Source organism: Triticum dicoccoides, chromosome 4A (assembly GCF_002162155.2).
Source record: "Triticum dicoccoides isolate Atlit2015 ecotype Zavitan chromosome 4A, WEW_v2.0, whole genome shotgun sequence".
In the NCBI taxonomy this organism is placed as follows: Eukaryota; Viridiplantae; Streptophyta; class Magnoliopsida; order Poales; family Poaceae; genus Triticum; species Triticum dicoccoides.
In genome coordinates this window covers 623,132,678-623,149,969 of record NC_041386.1, presented here as the reverse complement: position 1 = coordinate 623,149,969, position 17,292 = coordinate 623,132,678, and the positions used below count along the sequence as shown (strand labels likewise).

Below are 17,292 nucleotides of genomic sequence, written 5' to 3'. Positions count from 1 at the left end.
CATAAACCATTAAGAAACACCTTCTCAAAAATTTTAAATGACATTTCAATCCTTGAAGGTGCTAAAATATTCGTCCTGCAAAACTAGTCAGTACTCCCTCCGGTCATTTATACTTCGCATATTAGATTTATGTCAAGTCAAACTTTGCAAAGTTTGATCAAATTTATATTAAAAAATATCGCCTTTCATAACGAATTTACCAATATTAAACTACATTTCATAACTATAAATTTGACCGGCAGCAAAGGGATAGGGTACGCCATCGTGGAGGAGCTCGCCGGGTTCGGTGCGAGGGTGCATGCCTGCTCCCGGAACGCGGCCGAGCTGGAGGAGTGCCGACGGCGGTGGGAGGAGAAGGGCCTGCATGTCACCGCCTCCGCCTGCGACGTCTCTGTGCGCGCCGACAGGGAGAGGCTCATGGACACCGTCCGGCAGACCTTCGACGGCAAGCTCGACATACTAGTGAGTTCTATATGTGTCTGTAAACTGTGGATTTTGTGTGTCTTCTGGATTGCTAGCGCCTAGCGATCGGGAGTATGTATATGTATGTACGTAGGTGAACAACGCGGGGCAGCTGCTGGTGAAGCCCACCGCGGAGTGCACCGCGGAGGAGTACTCCAAGGTGATGGCTACCAACCTGGAGTCGAGCTTCCATCTCAGCCAGCTCGCGCGCCCTCTTCTCGTGCGCGCCGGAGGAGGCAGCATCATCAACATGTCCTCCATTGGAGGCTCCATCGGCTTCGTTGGCTCCACCGTCTATGCTATCACAAAAGGTACGTGCTCACTCCATTTCAAGATAAATCTCATATTAGTTTCAGTTTAAGTCAAATTTTGTGAAACTAGATCAGCTTCAAGTTTAAAAATGTTATTACATCATGTATATAGGTGCAATGAACCAACTGACGAGGAGTTTGGCCACCGAGTGGGCCCCTGACAAGATCCGTGTGAACGGTGTCGCCCCAGGATTTATCACAACCGATATGATTAAAGACGTAAGCAACATAGTACTACCTCTGTTCCAAATTACCTGCCTTAGATTTCTCTAGATACAGAGGTATCTAGCGAAAATCCATTTCTGCACCTGAGCTCATCTGCACCCGCGTCGACGAAAAAAATCAAAACAAATACTAGAAAAATTCAAAAAATTCCAAATAAAATTTGTGTGATAGACATTTTGATGCGTGAGGCCCGCTCCAAATTTCAAGTCATTTGGACATATGAGCAGCTCTCAGCAAAAAAGACAAATTGGGGGTCTGTAAAAATGTTTACTGTTCATGTACTGTTTTGGTCCGATTTGTCTTTTTTGCTGAGAGCTTCTCATATGTCCAAATGACTTGAAATATGGGGCGGGCCTCACGCATCAAATTGTCTACCATACAAATTTTAGTTGGAATTTTTTGAATTTGTTTTGAATTTTTTATGAATTTTTTTCTAACCGGGTGCAGATGAGCCTGGGCACCAAAACGCCCTACTCGGTATCTAGTGTTAGATGTATTTGTATTTAGACAAATATAAGACAGGTAATCTAGGACGGAGAGAGTACTGTATAGCCTAATGGAGTAGCAAATGTTTTCTTGTTTATAAACGAGCACCACAGTAATTTTTAACTAGGCCTGGTAAGTTTTTGGTGAGATACTAAGTTCACTTTATCCTAAAAACAAAGTAATGCGTTCACTTTTCTATGCGGAAGTAACGAGTTCACTTTGCACGAGGAGGGACAAGGATTTGGACATCACGGTTATTATTTATGAATATATTTGGCCAAAAATGCTAGACACACGGACTAACCATTAACAAATTTGTGGATATTATTTGTGGATATATTTGGCAGATGGATACGGAGTACCTGGAACAAGAGCACTCCAAAACCCCGTTGCGGCGGAGTGGCAAGCCAGCTGAGATCGCCTCCGCGGTGGCATTTCTGTGCATGCCGGCGGCTTCCTTCATCACCGGGCAGGTCATCTGCGTCGACGGTGGTCGGACCATTAGTGCTTAATTAGTCGTCATCACCGCCACTGCATAAGTTGTTAACTAATTACTTGGCGAATAAGTAGTAAGTGTGTTGGGAGTAAACAAACATTAGTAAATAAATGATGCCAACTAGGAGTAACAATAACTGCCATCATGTACAGTACATGTATGTATGTGTGTACATATACGTGTACGTGCGTAGAGATGAAAACGGAGCGGAAACGGACGGAACTGAGTGCTACCATATTTGTTTTCACATTTCTTTTTGCAGAAGCAGAAACGATTACAGAAACCCCGGAAATGAATACGGAAATAGATACTACCGGAAACGGACACGGAGCAAATACAAAGTGGATACGGAAACAGAAATAGGCATTGATCGGAATTTAAAAACCCCTTGAATCATACAGAAATACACACAAAAACAAATAAATTCAATGAGTTGTTAACATGGCTATAAAATAATATCATTGTGTTAGCAACTTACCGTAGTATTGTAGTTGTACCGGACAATTGCGTATATGGTCAAGCTGAGTACATGTGTGGTAGTAGAAGTTCGGCCTTAGATCCATTCTACTAATTGTGTCATTGTGTACTCTTTGGTGGTTGGGCTACAAAGTAGCTACAGGTCTATAGTAAAAACAAAAATTCCATATTCACGAGAACGGAAAGTTTCATTTCCATGCATGTTCCACCGGAAAACACCATTCCGTTTTTGTTTCCGCTTCGGCATAAAAAATTCCATTTCCACTTTCGTTTTGTAAATTTCCGTTTCCGTTTTGATATTTCCTCTCCGTTTCCATTTTTCCTCCGGAAAAACGAAAAGTTCCACTCCATTTTCATCCCTATACGTGTGTATATGTGGTGATAATTTTGTAACTACTATTGAACAGTTCAATATGAATATTGCAGGTCTGACTTGGATACTGGAGGAAATCAGAAGACCTTACAAATCAGTTTAAGAAATAAACATAAAAAAGTTTTTTTATCTATATTGTCCTGTGTATGTGGAAGGCTGGGTGCAGAAGCCCATGTTATCCCCTTTAATAAAAACTAAATCGGCAACGCGCCTTGGCGCGAGGCTGCCGGTCCCAATGATATGGTCAAGTTGTGGAAGATCAAACGGCATGATGTATTAGTATGAAGGCAAGTTAAGCACATGTAACAGGACAACCAATTATCAGGTTTAAGGGTAAGAATAAACATTCACACTGTACCAAAAGAATAACATCATCGAGTTCAACACGGTCATGAGATTATAAAAGCTAACCCATCCCGGAAGCAAGACAACATCCAATTCAGCATGGGCATATGACTACAAAAGCTAATTAGCTAACATTAAGTTCAGTAATATGAGCAGGAACATAACCGAGCAAAAGCCAACAGTGGCAATAGAAAGATAAAACTACGATGCCATAGGTAGGCATACAATAGTAGCTTGGTTCAATTGCCTCCATGAGTGCCATTCCATTTGTGATACGACGCCAATAATATCATTGACGTTTGTCCTACTTCCAGATGCTCTATTTTGTGCCCAGCAAATTTGGCAAATTTTCTCATAATTATTAAACATATCACTTTAAATATGAAAACGGATACATGCACACATATGTAATGAAATTAAACTTGACTAATGCAACAGCAGAGTGAAAGTCTCATGAATATGGAAAGAAATGTTATAGATGTTCTGCATCCTTTTGACACTACCAATCCAAAGCGTATGCCTCTTGCCATAGTGTGATCCCCTCCGAATTTTGATGTACCTCTATCCCAACGTATTAACTCAAAAGACCAGGGCCATCCATCTTGAAAAGCTCCTTCATTTGTAGCTTGAACTTTACAATCACCTCTTCATCTGCTCCACTAATTAATAGGTCGTCGACATAAGTGCCAACTAGTAGATCATCCTTCCCTTCACCTTGTTGGTACATTGCATGCTCAAGTGGGGCTTTCCAAAATATAAGAGAAATCAAAGACTGGTCATTCATGCCCGTGGGCCTTGCCGTATCCCGTACGAGACTTTGTGTAGCTTTAGTACCTTTTTCTCTTCTCCCTCTTTGATGAATCCCGGTGACTGGTTCACGTAAACCTCGCCTTCTAACTCTCCGTCAAAAAATGCCGATTTTACATCCGTGTTATGTATCTGCCATGATTCCTGATCTGTGAGGGTTATGCGTAATCTCACCGATTGCATCTTTGCAATGGGCACGAACATTACAAAGTTCACACCTTCATCATGCACGTACTCTTTGGCTACTAGCCTCGCTTTGTGCTTCACGGACCCTTCGGCATCTTTCTTCATCTTAAATTCTCACTTGAGATCGATGGTTTTTTAATTGTTGAGAAGATCCACAAGTTCCCATGTATTATTGTCGTGTCGACTCCAACTGTTCTTCCATATCATGATGTCAACACTACTTCGTATTTGCATCATCGCAAAGCGCCTTGGAATCGCCCCACCGCCGCCATCCCTTCCACGCCAAGTAGGGTCCCATCCGGACATGGGACGAAGTCTTCAATCTTGTATCTTCATAGTCCAACAGTCCGGCCAAAGGATATAGTCCAGCTGTCCGGAGACCCCGTAATCCAGGACTCCCTCAGTAGCCCCTGAACCAGGCTTCAATGACGACGAGTCCGGCGCTCAGTGTTGTCTTCGGCATTGCAAGGCGGGTTCCTCTTCTGGATATACCACAGAAGAGTTCAAATAAAGGATAGTGTCCGACCCTGCAAAATAAGTTCCACATACCACCATAGAGAGAATAATATTTCCACAAATCTAATCTGCTGACAAGTTTAGGCAACATGACATCATGCCATGGCTCGGCGATTATTCGAACCGTTTTTCTTTAACTAGCCCCGCACATAACGCGAGGCAGTTTCTTGACACGTCTTGTCAAAGCAGAGATCGTGTTCCCCTTATTACGGGATTCTCATCAATTCGGACGTGGGTAACCCAACCGCGCCATCAATTACGGCGCTTGGTGGATAAGCAAGTTTTACCAGGCTAATGGAGCTGCATAGTTTAGTCCGCCCTTATAAAGGGACAAGGTCTCACCTTTTCTACCCTCGCATTCTTCCTCCTCGCTCACCCATTCTTGCGCACTCGAGCTCCAACACCCAAGTCCACATCCTTCCCCTCAACCTTCTCCAATCATGTCCGGAGCGGGAGGCAAATGGATGGCTTCCTCCGTTACGGAGGGACACATCAAGAAGCTGCGCGGAGCCGGATACTTAGTCGCGAACATCGCGCATCGGCTGCCCGCCGCGGGGCAGATCATTCCTACCCTTGAACCTCATGAGAGGGTAGTCTTCCTCCACCACTTCCTCCGCGGAATGGGGTTTCCCCTGCATCCATTCGTCCGTGGTCTCATGTTCTACTACGGGCTAGAATTCCATGATCTGGCCCCGAACTTCATCCTCAACATTTCGGCGTTCAACGCCGTGTGTGAGGCTTTCCTCCGCATCCGGCCCCACTTCGGCCTGTGGTTAAAGACCTTCAATATCAAGCCGAAGGTGGTGGGAGGCCAACAAGTAGAATGCGGCGGAGCCATGGTGGGCAAGATGCCCAATGTTATATGGCTCGAAGGCTCCTTCGTGGAGACCATAAAGGGGTGGCAATCGGCGTGGTTCTACACCACCGAGCCGCGCGGCGCCAAATGGGTGGCTGCCCCCAAGTTTCGATCTGGAATCCCCACGCGGCTCACCTCCTGGAAAGAGAAGGGCCTGTCCTAGGGTTCGTCGGTAGAGCTGGACGGACTCCAGAAATGTATCCGGAATATGGCCAGCAAGAAGCTCAAGCTTGTCAACATAGTCCAGGTCATGCTCATCTGCCGGATCCTCCCGTGCCAACAACGGGACTTCAACTTGTGGGAGTTCGACCCGGCCCAGCACCAGACTCTGAGCGAGCTCTTCGACACGACGCACAAGGACGTCTGGAAGGTGCTGTTCAAGGGCGCCGAGGTCCCTCCCTACCTCATCGAGGACCGCGGGCTAAGCGCCAAGCGCCAAGCGCATTCTGTGAGTTCTATACATCCGGTAGGATATTTATTTCCCCTGGCTTAACCATGTGCGGTGTCTGAGCTCCATGCCTTTGACAGGACTGGGTGGAGACGTCGGGGCAGATTAACTGTCCGGCCCCTCTACTCGAAGACACTGCGGATGCTCTCCTGACGGAGATGCTGACTCCGGCTCCTTACAAGGTGCCGGAGAAGACCAAGAAGGCCAAGGGAACCCGAAAGAGTTCCCGACGCCAGGTGTTATCGGACTCATCGTCCGATAACTCCGCGACGCACTCCACCCCCGAAGACGAGGAGAAAGATGAAGATGCTCCCCCTCCAGTCAGGGGAGACAAGAAAAGGAAGGCCGCCCCAACCGGGGGTGCCGAAGGGTCCAAGAAAGAAAGGACTCTCCTTCCCGACCACTCCACCACCGCCGCCGAAGGCGTAGACGAGTGGCTGCTCAGGGACAAGCCCCTGGCGAAGTTGAAAGTATTCGGATGCCAGAGTAACTCATAGCATACCTTTGTCACACTGCCTCTCCTAACGCCGAATTATGACTATGCAGAGCGCCACGAGCCCATATCAACGTATCGTCAGATGGCTCCCTTGGCTCGTCGGATATGGATAGCGATCCACTTCCGACCACCACCTCCCCTTGCCCTACGGACAACGCCGAGGTATTGTATCAAGAGGCACCGGGTCGAGGGGAGACAGTCCTGGAGGCGCCTCAAGGTGACCTTCCGGACTACGGGAGCAGAGGGAGCAAGGCTCCCGAGGGCTCCGAGTTCGGCCCTCAGCCGAACACTGCGCCGGAACCCCCAGTGGTTCCAGACTCGGGCAGGCAGCCTCCTTCCCAAAGGGGCAAGACGCCTGTGCCGGTGACCTCTGTCCATCCAGAGGCACCGGACAATCTGCTGGGAGCGCTTCGCAACGCTTCCATCGACGAAGAGCACCGCACTATTATTTGTGCGGTGGTCCAGAAGGTTCAGTCCGCCAAGAGCGGACTGACTGAAGCCTGTGCCAGCCTTCTAACAGGCTTTGGGTAAGTTTTTGAAATATGGGGAAAAATATTACCGCATAGACAGTAGCCCTTGATGCTCTGTTCGGTGTTCACAAATAAAAGCCGAACGGAGGATCAAACAATATCACAGGAGTCTAATATAAGTATGTCAATATGCGTATGCAGGCTTCGCTGCTGGCCTCTGCCGCACTAACTGTGGAGGTCGCCGCACTGAAGCAGGACCTTAAAGGGTCCAAGGACGAGCTCAGCCTTGCCAAGAGGCAGCTCGAGGAGAACAAAGGTAAGTAGTACCTAGTCTATGGATATGTATAAAGAGAATGCGATTGCAAAATGACAGGATCATCGTAAATTTGCCAGGGGCCACGACCGAGGTGGCGAACCTGAAGCAAGCGCTATCCGAGGTCGAAAACAAAGTGGCCAAGGAGCGCACCGAGCGGGAAAGGCATGAGGCACGGGTGGGCGAGGTGCAGCAAGAGCTCCACGCTCTCATGATGAAGCACGAGGCGTTGGATCTTGACTTGAAGACGTGAGAGTCCGAGCTTGTCGCGGCCCTTGAGAGCGCAAAGAATGCCAAGGCCGAAGCCCAAAAGGCCCTCTAGGAGATTGATGCGATGAAGAAGATAGCGGCAGGTAAGGCATTCTATATGCAAAGCAAGCATGTGAAAGTAAATTACCTGTTACTTACCCGAATCCGGAGCTCTTCGGGAGCATTCGCAGATTTGCCCCGCGGCATGTCGGATGCCGCACAGTTTTACCAGGCCGAGGAGGAAGCTCAACGGAGAAGCTATTCTAGTATCAGTATACTGGGACCGAACACCCGATGCCTCTGAGCGACCAGCTGAAGCAGCTGGTCGAGCTGCACAAGGCGGCTGAACAGGCCATGAAGGGCTTTATAGTCCGGATGTGGCCTGGCGACGCCCTTCCCAACAGCTACTTCGGCCTGGTGAGGCGGCTTGTGGATGCCTGCCCACGGTTGGAAGTCATCAAGCGGTCCGTCTGCATCGAAGGTGCACGCCGGGCCTTCGCCCGTGTGAAGATGCAATGGGCCAAGCTGGACACCGTGAAGCTGATTAAGGAAGGGCCGCCGGAGGGCAAGGAGCATCGCCACCCCGAGATGTACTATGAGGGTGTCCTGAAGGTTGCTCGTCTCGTAGAGGACGGGTGTACGAAAGATATAATATTCGAGTAAATTCGCTCGTGTAATCCTGTATTTATGAAAACTTGTTCATATGCGCTATGCAACGCTTGTTTGAATTTAAAATATTACCTTCTGTTCAGCTGTTTATCAAATCTGAGAGATGGCTAGTCGCCGGCTTCTGCCCCCACGCCACGAGTGCTGGGGTGTTCGGGATAAACCTGAGCACTCTTGTTTCCATTGTTGGGTCCTTCGAGGGAGGTTCTCAGCACAACGAACAAGGCAATCGGACTATAATGCGTTAGCACTCTCACTTAGCCATAGAATTCTATAATTTTAAATTTCGGCGAAGCCCCTAGTATTCAGAAGGTCGAATTCGGGGCACGATACACGCCTTAAGCCGGTCAGGGCCGACTCCTTGCTCTAAGCGGCATAAGCCTTTAGGGACTCGAAACCTCTCGAACAGCGACCAGTCTCTAGACTTATATATCATGACAATCAGTTTTAGCTTTCTCTACTGAGGTGCTTAGCCCAGCAGAACCGGGGCACAATCGCAGTAGTTCTCCCAGTGCTACCTTAGCCGATATAGGAGAACGTAAGGTACCAAAACTGTTGGGGAACGCAGTAATTTCAAAATTTTCCTCCGCACACGCAAGATCATGGTGATGCATAGCAACAAGAGGGGAGAGTGTTGTCTACGTACCCACGCAGACCGACTGCGGAAGCGCTGACGCAACGTAGAGGAAGTAGTCGTACGTCTTCCCGATCCGACCGATCCAAGCACCGTTACTCCGGCACCTCCGAGTTCTTAGCACACGTACATCTCGATGACGATCCCCGGTCTCCGATCCAGCAAAGCGTCGGGGAGGAGTTCCGTCAGCACAACGGCGTGGTGACGATCTTGATGTTCTACCGACGCAGGGCTTCGCCTAAGCACTGAATATGGTGGCAGGGGGGACCGCACACGGCTAAGGAACGATCTCAAGGATCAACTTGTGTGTCTAGAGGTGCCCCCTGCCTCCGTATATAAAGGAGCCAAGGGGGAGGGGGCCGCCGGCCAGGAGGAGGGCGCAGGAGGAGTCCTACTCCTTCCGGGAGTAGGACTCCCCCCCCCCAATCCTAGTTGGACTAGGATTCCCCGAGGGGGAAAGAGAGAGAGGGGGGCCGGCCACCTCTCCTAGTCCTAATAGGACTAGGGGAGGGGGGAGACGCGCGGTCATCTTGGCCTGCCCCTTTCTCCTTTCCACTAAAGCCCATTAAGGCCCATATGGCTCCCGGGGGGTTCCGGTAACCTCCCGGTACTCCGGTAAAATCCCGATTTCACCCGGAACACTTCCGATGTCCAAATATAGGCTTCCAATATATCCGTCTTTATGTCTTGACCATTTCGAGACTCCTCGTCATGTCCGTGATCACATCCGGGACTCCGAACTAACTTCGGTACATCAAAATGCATAAACTCATAATAATTGTCATCGTAACGTTAAGCGTGCGGACCCTACAGTTCGAGAATAATGTAGACATGACTGAGACACATCTCCGGTCAATAACCAATAGCGGGACCTGGATGCCCATATTGGCTCCTACATATTCAACGAAGATCTTTATCGGTCAGACCGCATAACAACATACGTTGTTCCCTTTGTCATCGGTATGTTACTTGCCCGAGATTCGATCGTCGGTATCCAATACCTAGTTCAATCTCGTTACCGGCAAGTCTCTTTACTCGTTCCGTAATACATCATCCCGCAACAAACTCATTAGTTGCGATTCTTGCAAGGCTTATGTGATGTGCATTACCGAGAGGGCCCAGAGATACCTCTCCGACATTCGGAGTGACAAAACCTAATCTCGAAATACGCCAACCCAACATGTACCTTCAGAGACACCTGTAGTACTCCTTTATAATCACCCAGTTACGTTGTAACGTTTGGTAGTACCCAAAGTGTTCCTGCGGTAAACGGGAGTTGCATAATCTCATAGTCATAGGAACATGTATAAGTCATGAAGAAAGCAATAGCAACATACTAAACAATCGGGTGCTAAGCTAATGGAATGGGTTATGTCAATCAGATCATTCAACTAATGATGTGACCTCGTTAATCAAATAACAACACTTCGTTCATGGTTAGGAAACATAACCATCTTTGATTAACGAGCTAGTCAAGTAGAGGCATACTAGTGACACTATGTTTGTCTATGTATTCACACATGTATTATGTTTCTGGTTAATACAATTCTAGCATGAATAATAAACATTTATCATGATATAAGGAAATAAATAATAACTTTATTATTGCCTCTAGGGCATATTTCCTTCAGTCTCCCACTTGCACTAGAGTCAATAATCTAGATTATACAGTAATGATTCTAACACCCATGGAGCCTTGGTGCTGATCATGTTTTGCTCGTGGAAGAGGCTTAGTCAACGGATCTGCAACATTCAGATCCGTATGTATCTTGCAAATCTCTATGTCTCCCACCTGGACTAGATCCCAGATGGAATTGAAGCGTCTCTTGATGTGCTTGGTTCTCTTGTGAAATCTGGATTCCTTTGCCAAGGCAATTGCACCAGTATTGTCACAAAAGATTTTCATTGGACCCGATGCACTAGGTATGACAGCTAGATCGGATATGAACTCCTTCATCCAGACTCCTTCGTTCGCTGCTTCCGAAGCAGCTATGTACTCCGCTTCACATGTAGATCCCGCTACGACGCTTTGTTTAGAACTGCACCAACTGAGAGCTCCACCGTTTAATGTAAACACGTATCCGGTTTGCGATTTAGAATCTTCCAGATCAGTGTCAAAGCTCGCATCAACGTAACCTTTTACGATGAGCTGTTTGTCACCTCCATATACAAGAAACATATCCTTAGTCCTTTTCAGGTATTTCAGGATGTTCTTGACCGCTGTCCAGTGATCCACTCCTGGATTACTTTGGTACCTCCCTGCTAAACTTATAGCAAGGCACACATCAGGTCTGGTACACAGCATTGCATACATGATAGAGCCTATGGCTGAAGCATAGGGAACATCTTTCATTTTCTCTCTATCTTCTGCAATGGTCGGGCATTGAGTCTGACTCAACTTCACACCTTGTAACACAGGAAAGAACCCTTTCTTTGCTTGATCCATTTTGAACTTCTTCAAAATCTTGTCAAGGTATGTGCTTTGTGAAAGTCCAATTAAGCGTCTTGATCTATCTCTATAGATCTTTATGCCTAATATGTAAGCAGCTTCACCGAGGTCTTTCATTGAAAAACTCTTATTCAAGTATCCCTTTATGCTATCCAGAAATTCTATATCATTTCCAATTAGTAATATGTCATCCACATATAATATCAGAAATGCTACAGAGCTCCCACTCACTTTCTTGTAAATACAGGCTTCTCCGAAAGTCTGTATAAAACCAAATGCTATGATCACACTATCAAAGCGTTTATTCCAACTCCGAGAGGCTTGCACCAGTCCATAAATGGAACGCTGGAGCTTGCACACTTTGTTATCTCCCTTTGGATCGACAAAACCTTCTGGTTGCATCATATACAACTCTTCTTCCAGAAATCCATTCAGGAATGCAGTTTTGACATCCATTTGCCAAATTTCATAATCATAAAATGCGGCAATTGCTAACATGATTCGGACAGACTTAAGCATCGCTATGGGTGAGAAGGTCTCATCGTAGTCAACCCCTTGAACTTGTCGAAAACCTTTTGCGACAAGTCGAGCTTTGTAGACAGTAACATTACCGTCAGCGTCAGTCTTCTTCTTGAAGATCCATTTATTCTCAATCGCTTGCCGATCATCGGGCAAGTCAACCAAAGTCCATACTTTGTTCTCATACATGGATCCCATCTCAGATTTCATGGCTTCAAGCCATTTTGTGGAATCTGGGCTCACCATCGCTTCTTCATAGTTCGTAGGTTCATCATGATCTAGTAGCATGACTTCCAGAACAGGATTACCGTACCACTCTGGCGCGGATCTCACTCTGGTTGATCTACGAGGTTCAGTAGTATCTTGATCTGAAGTTTCATGATCATTATCATTAGCTTCCTCACTAACTGGTGTAGGTGTCACTGAAACAGTTTTCTGTGATGTACTACTTTCCAGTAAGGGAGCAGGTATAGTTACCTCGTCAAGTTCTACTTTCCTCCCACTCACTTCTTTCGAGAGAAACTCCTTCTCTAGAAAGTTTCCGAATTTAGCAACAAAAGTCTTGCCTTCGGATCTGTGATAGAAGGTGTATCCAATAGTTTCCTTTGGATATCCTATGAAGACACATTTCTCCGATTTGGGTTCGAGCTTATCAGGTTGAATTTTTTTTCACATAAGCATCGCAGCCCCAAACTTTCAGAAATGACAACTTTGGTTTCTTGCTAAACCAAAGTTCATAAGGCGTCGTCTCAACGGATTTTGATGGTGCCCTATTTAACGTGAATGCGGCCGTCTCTAGAGCGTATCCCCAAAACGATAGCGGTAAATCAGTAAGAGACATCATTGATCGCACCATATCTAGTAAAGTACGATTACGACGTTCGGACACACCATTACGCTGTGGTGTTCCGGGTGGCGTGAGTTGCGAAACTATTCCACAATTTTTCAAATGTACACCAAACTCGTAACTCAAATATTCTCCTCCATGATCAGATCGTAGAAACTTTATTTTCTTGTTACGATGATTTTCAACTTCACTCTGAAATTCTTTGAACTTTTCAAATGTTTCAGACTTGTGTTTCATTAAGTAGATATACCCATATCTGCTTAAGTCATCTGTGAAGGTGAGAAAATAATGATATCCGCCACGAGCCTCAATATTCATCGGACCACATACATCTGTATGTACGATTTCTAACAAATCTATTGCTCTCTCCATAGTACCGGAGAACGGTGTTTTAGTCATCTTGCCCATGAGGCACGGTTCGCAAGTACCAAGTGATTCATAATCAAGTGGTTCCAAAAGTCCATCAGTATGGAGTTTCTTCATGCGCTTTACACCGATATGACCTAAACGGCAGTGCCACAAATAAGTTGCACTATCATTATCAACTCTGCATCTTTTGGCTTCAACATTATGAATATGTGTATTACTACTATCGAGATTCAATAAGAATAGACCACTCTTCAAGGGTGCATGACCATAAAAGATATTACTTATATAAATAGAACAAACATTATTCTCTGATTTAAATGAATAACCGTCTCGCATTAAACAAGATCCAGATATAATGTTCATGCTCAACGCTGGCACCAAATAACAATTATTTAGGTCTAATACTAATCCCGAAGGTAGATGTAGAGGTAGCGTGCCGACCGCGATCACATCGACTTTGGAACCGTTTCCCACGCACATCGTCACCTCGTCCTTAGCCAATATTCGCTTAATCCGTAGTCCCTGTTTCGAGTTGCAAATATTAGCAACACAACCAGTATCAAATACCCAGGTGCTACTGCAAGCATTGGTAAGGTACACATCAATAACATGTATATCACATATACCTTTGTTCACCTTGCCATCCCTCTTATCCGCCAAATACTTGGGGCAGTTCCGCTTCCAGTGACCAGTCTGCTTGTAGTAGAAGCACTCAGTTTCAGGCTTAGGTCCAGACTTGGGTTTCTTCTCTTGAGCAGCAACTTGCTTGCCATTCTTCTTGAAGTTCCCCTTCTTCTTCCCTTTGCCCTTTTTCTTGAAACTAGTGGTCTTATTGACCATCAACACTTGATGCTCCTTCTTGATTTCTACCTCCACAGCTTTCAGCATTGCGAAGAGCTCGGGAATAGTCTTGTTCATCCCTTGCATATTATAGTTCATCACGAAGCTCTTGTAGCTTGGTGGCAGTGATTGGAGAATTCTGTCAATGATGCAATCATTTGGAAGATTAACTCCCAATTGAATCAAGTGATTATTATACCCAGACATTTTGAGTATATGCTCACTGACAGAACTGTTCTCCTCCATCTTGCAGCTATAGAACTTATTGGAGACTTCATATCTCTCAATCCGGGCATTTGCTTGAAATATTAACTTCAACTCCTGGAACATCTCATATGCTCCATGACGTTCAAAACGTTGTTGAAGTCCCGATTCTAAGCCGTAAAGCATGGCACACTGAACTATCGAGTAGTCATCAGCTTTGCTCTGCCAGACGTTCATAACATCTGGGGTTGCTCCAGCAGCAGGCCTGGCACCCAGCGGTGCTTCCAGGACGTAATTCTTCTGTGCAGCAATGAGGATAATCCTCAAGTTAGGAACCCAGTCTATGTAATTGCTACCATCATCTTTCAACTTTGCTTTCTCAAGGAACGCATTAAAATTCAACGGAACAACAACACGAGCCATCTATCTACAATCAACATAAACAAGCAAGATACTATCAGGGACTAAGTTCATGATAAATTTAAGTTCAATTAATCATATTACTTAAGAACTCCCACTTAGATAGACATCCCTCTAATCCTCTAAGTGATCACGTGATCCAAATCAACTAAACCATGTCCGATCATCACGTGAGATGGAGTAGTTTCATTGGTGAACATCACTATGTTGATCATATCTACTATATGATTCACGCTCGACCTTTCGGTCTCCGTGTTCCGAGGCCATATCTGTATATGCTTGGCTCATCAAGTATAACCTGAGTATTCCGCGTGTGCAACTGTTTTGCACCCGTTGTATTTGAACGTAGAGCCTATCACACCCGATCATCACATGGTGTCTCAGCACGAAGAACTTTCGCAACGGTGCATACTCAGGGAGAACACTTCTTGATAATTTAGTGAGAGATCATCTTATAATGCTACCGTCAATCAAAGCAAGATAAGATGCATAAAAGATAAACATCACATGCAATCAATATAAGTGATATGATATGGCCATCATCATTTTGTGCTTGTGATCTCCATCTCCGAAGCACCATCATGATCACCATCATCACCGGCGCGACACCTTGATATCCATCGTAGCATCGTTGTCGTCTCGCCAATCTTATGCTTCTACGACTATCACTACCGCTTAGTAATAAAGTAAAGCATTTCATTGCGATTGCATCGCATACAATAAAGCGACAACCATATGGCTCCAGCCAGTTGCCGATAACTCGGTTACAAAACATGATCATCTCATACAATAAAATTTAGCATCATGTCTTGGCCATATGACATCACAACATGCCCTGCAAAAACAAGTTAGACGTCCTCTACTTTGGTATTGCAAGTTTTACGTGGCTGCTACGGGCTTAAGTAAGAACCAATCTCACCTACGCATCAAAACCACAACGATAGTTTGTCAAATAGACTCCGTTTTAACCTTCGCAAGGACCGGGTGTAGCCACACTCGGTTCAAGTAAAGTTGGAGAGACAGTCGCCCGCAAGCCACCTATGTGCAAAGCACGTCAGGAGAACCGGTCTCGCGTAAGCGTATGCGTAATGTTGGTCCGGGTCGTCTCATCCAACAATACCGCTGAACCAAAGTATGACATGCTGGTAGGCAGTATGACTTATGTCGCCCACAACTCACTTCTGTTCTACTCGTCCATATAACATTAAACCATAAAACCTAGGCTCGGATGCCACTGTTGGGGGACGCAGTAATTTCAAAATTTTCCTACGCACACGCAAGATCATGGTGATGCATAGCAACGAGAGGGGAGAGTGTTGTCTACGTACCCACGCAGACCGACTGCGGAAGCGTTGACGCAACGTAGAGGAAGTAGTCGTACGTCTTCCCGATCCGACCGATCCAAGCACCGTTACTCCGGCACCTCCGAGTTCATAGCACACGTACAGCTCGATGACGATCCCCGGGCTCCGATCTAGCAAAGCGTCGGGGAGGAGTTCCGTCAGCACGACGGCGTGGTGACGATCTTGATGTTCTACTGACGCAGGGCTTCGCCTAAGCACTACAACGATATGACCGAGGTGGAATATGGTGGCAGGGGGCACCGCACACGGCTAAGGAACGATCTCAAGGATCAACTTGTGTTTCTAGAGGTGCCCCCTGCCTCCGTATATAAAGGAGCCAAGGGGGAGGGGGCCGCCGGCCAGGAGGAGGGCGCAGGAGGAGTCCTACTCCTTCCGGGAGTAGGACTCCCCCCCCCCAATCCTAGTTGGACTAGGATTCCCCGAGGGGGAAAGAGAGAGAGGGTGCTCGGCCGCCTCTCCTAGTCCTAATAGGACTAGGGGAGGGGGGAGACGCGCGGTCATCTTGGCCTGCCCCTTTCTCCTTTCCACTAAAGCCCATTAAGGCCCATATGGCTCCCGGGGGGTTCCGGTAACCTCCCGGTACTCCGGTAAAATCCCGATTTCACCCGGAACATTTGCGATGTCCAAATATAGGCTTCCAATATATCAATCTTTATGTCTCGACCATTTCTAGACTCCTCGTCATGTCCGTGATCACATCCGGGACTCCAAACTAACTTCGGTACATCAAAATGCATAAACTCATAATAAGTGTCATCGTAACATTAAGCGTGCGGACCCTACGGTTCGAGAATAATGTAGACATGACTGAGACACATCTCCGGTCAATAACCAATAGCGGGACCTGGATGCCCATATTGGCTCCTACATATTCAACGAAGATCTTTATCGGTCAGACCGCATAACAACATACGTTGTTCCCTTTGTCATCGGTATGTTACTTGCCCGAGATTCGATCGTCGGTATCCAATACCTAGTTCAATCTCGTTACCGGCAAGTCTCTTTACTCGTTCCGTAATACATCATCCCGCAACTAACTCATTAGTTCCAATGCTTGCAAGGCTTATGTGATGCGCATTACCGAGAGGGCCCAGAGATACCTCTCCGACATTCGGAGTGACAAAACCTAATCTCGAAATACGCCAACCCAACATGTACCTTCGGAGACACCTGTAGTACTCCTTTATAATCACCCAGTTACGTTGTGACGTTTGGTAGTACCCAAAGTGTTCCTCCGGTAAACGGGAGTTGCATAATCTCATAGTCATAGGAACATGTATAAGTCATGAAGAAAGCAATAGCAACATACTAAACGATCGGGTGCTAAGCTAATGGAATGGGTCATGTCAATCAGATCATTCAACTAATGATGTGACCTCGTTAATCAAATAACAACACTTTGTTCATGGTTAGGAAACATAACCATCTTTGATTAACGAGCTAGTCAAGTAGAGGCATACTAGT

At 46.4% G+C, this 17,292-nt stretch overlaps 1 protein-coding gene across 1 annotated transcript; it reads left to right on the top strand.

Moving 5' to 3' along the window:
* Nucleotides 1-228: 228 nt before the first annotated feature.
* Nucleotides 229-1,996, top strand: LOC119289421 (tropinone reductase homolog At2g29370-like; the record flags this gene model as incomplete). The annotated part of the gene is made up of 4 exons (XM_037568752.1): nt 229-462; nt 557-773; nt 886-992; nt 1,832-1,996. Coding segments are annotated over 4 exons (723 nt in total), but the record flags the coding sequence as incomplete, so codon positions are not given.
* Nucleotides 1,997-17,292: the final 15,296 nt, after the last annotated feature.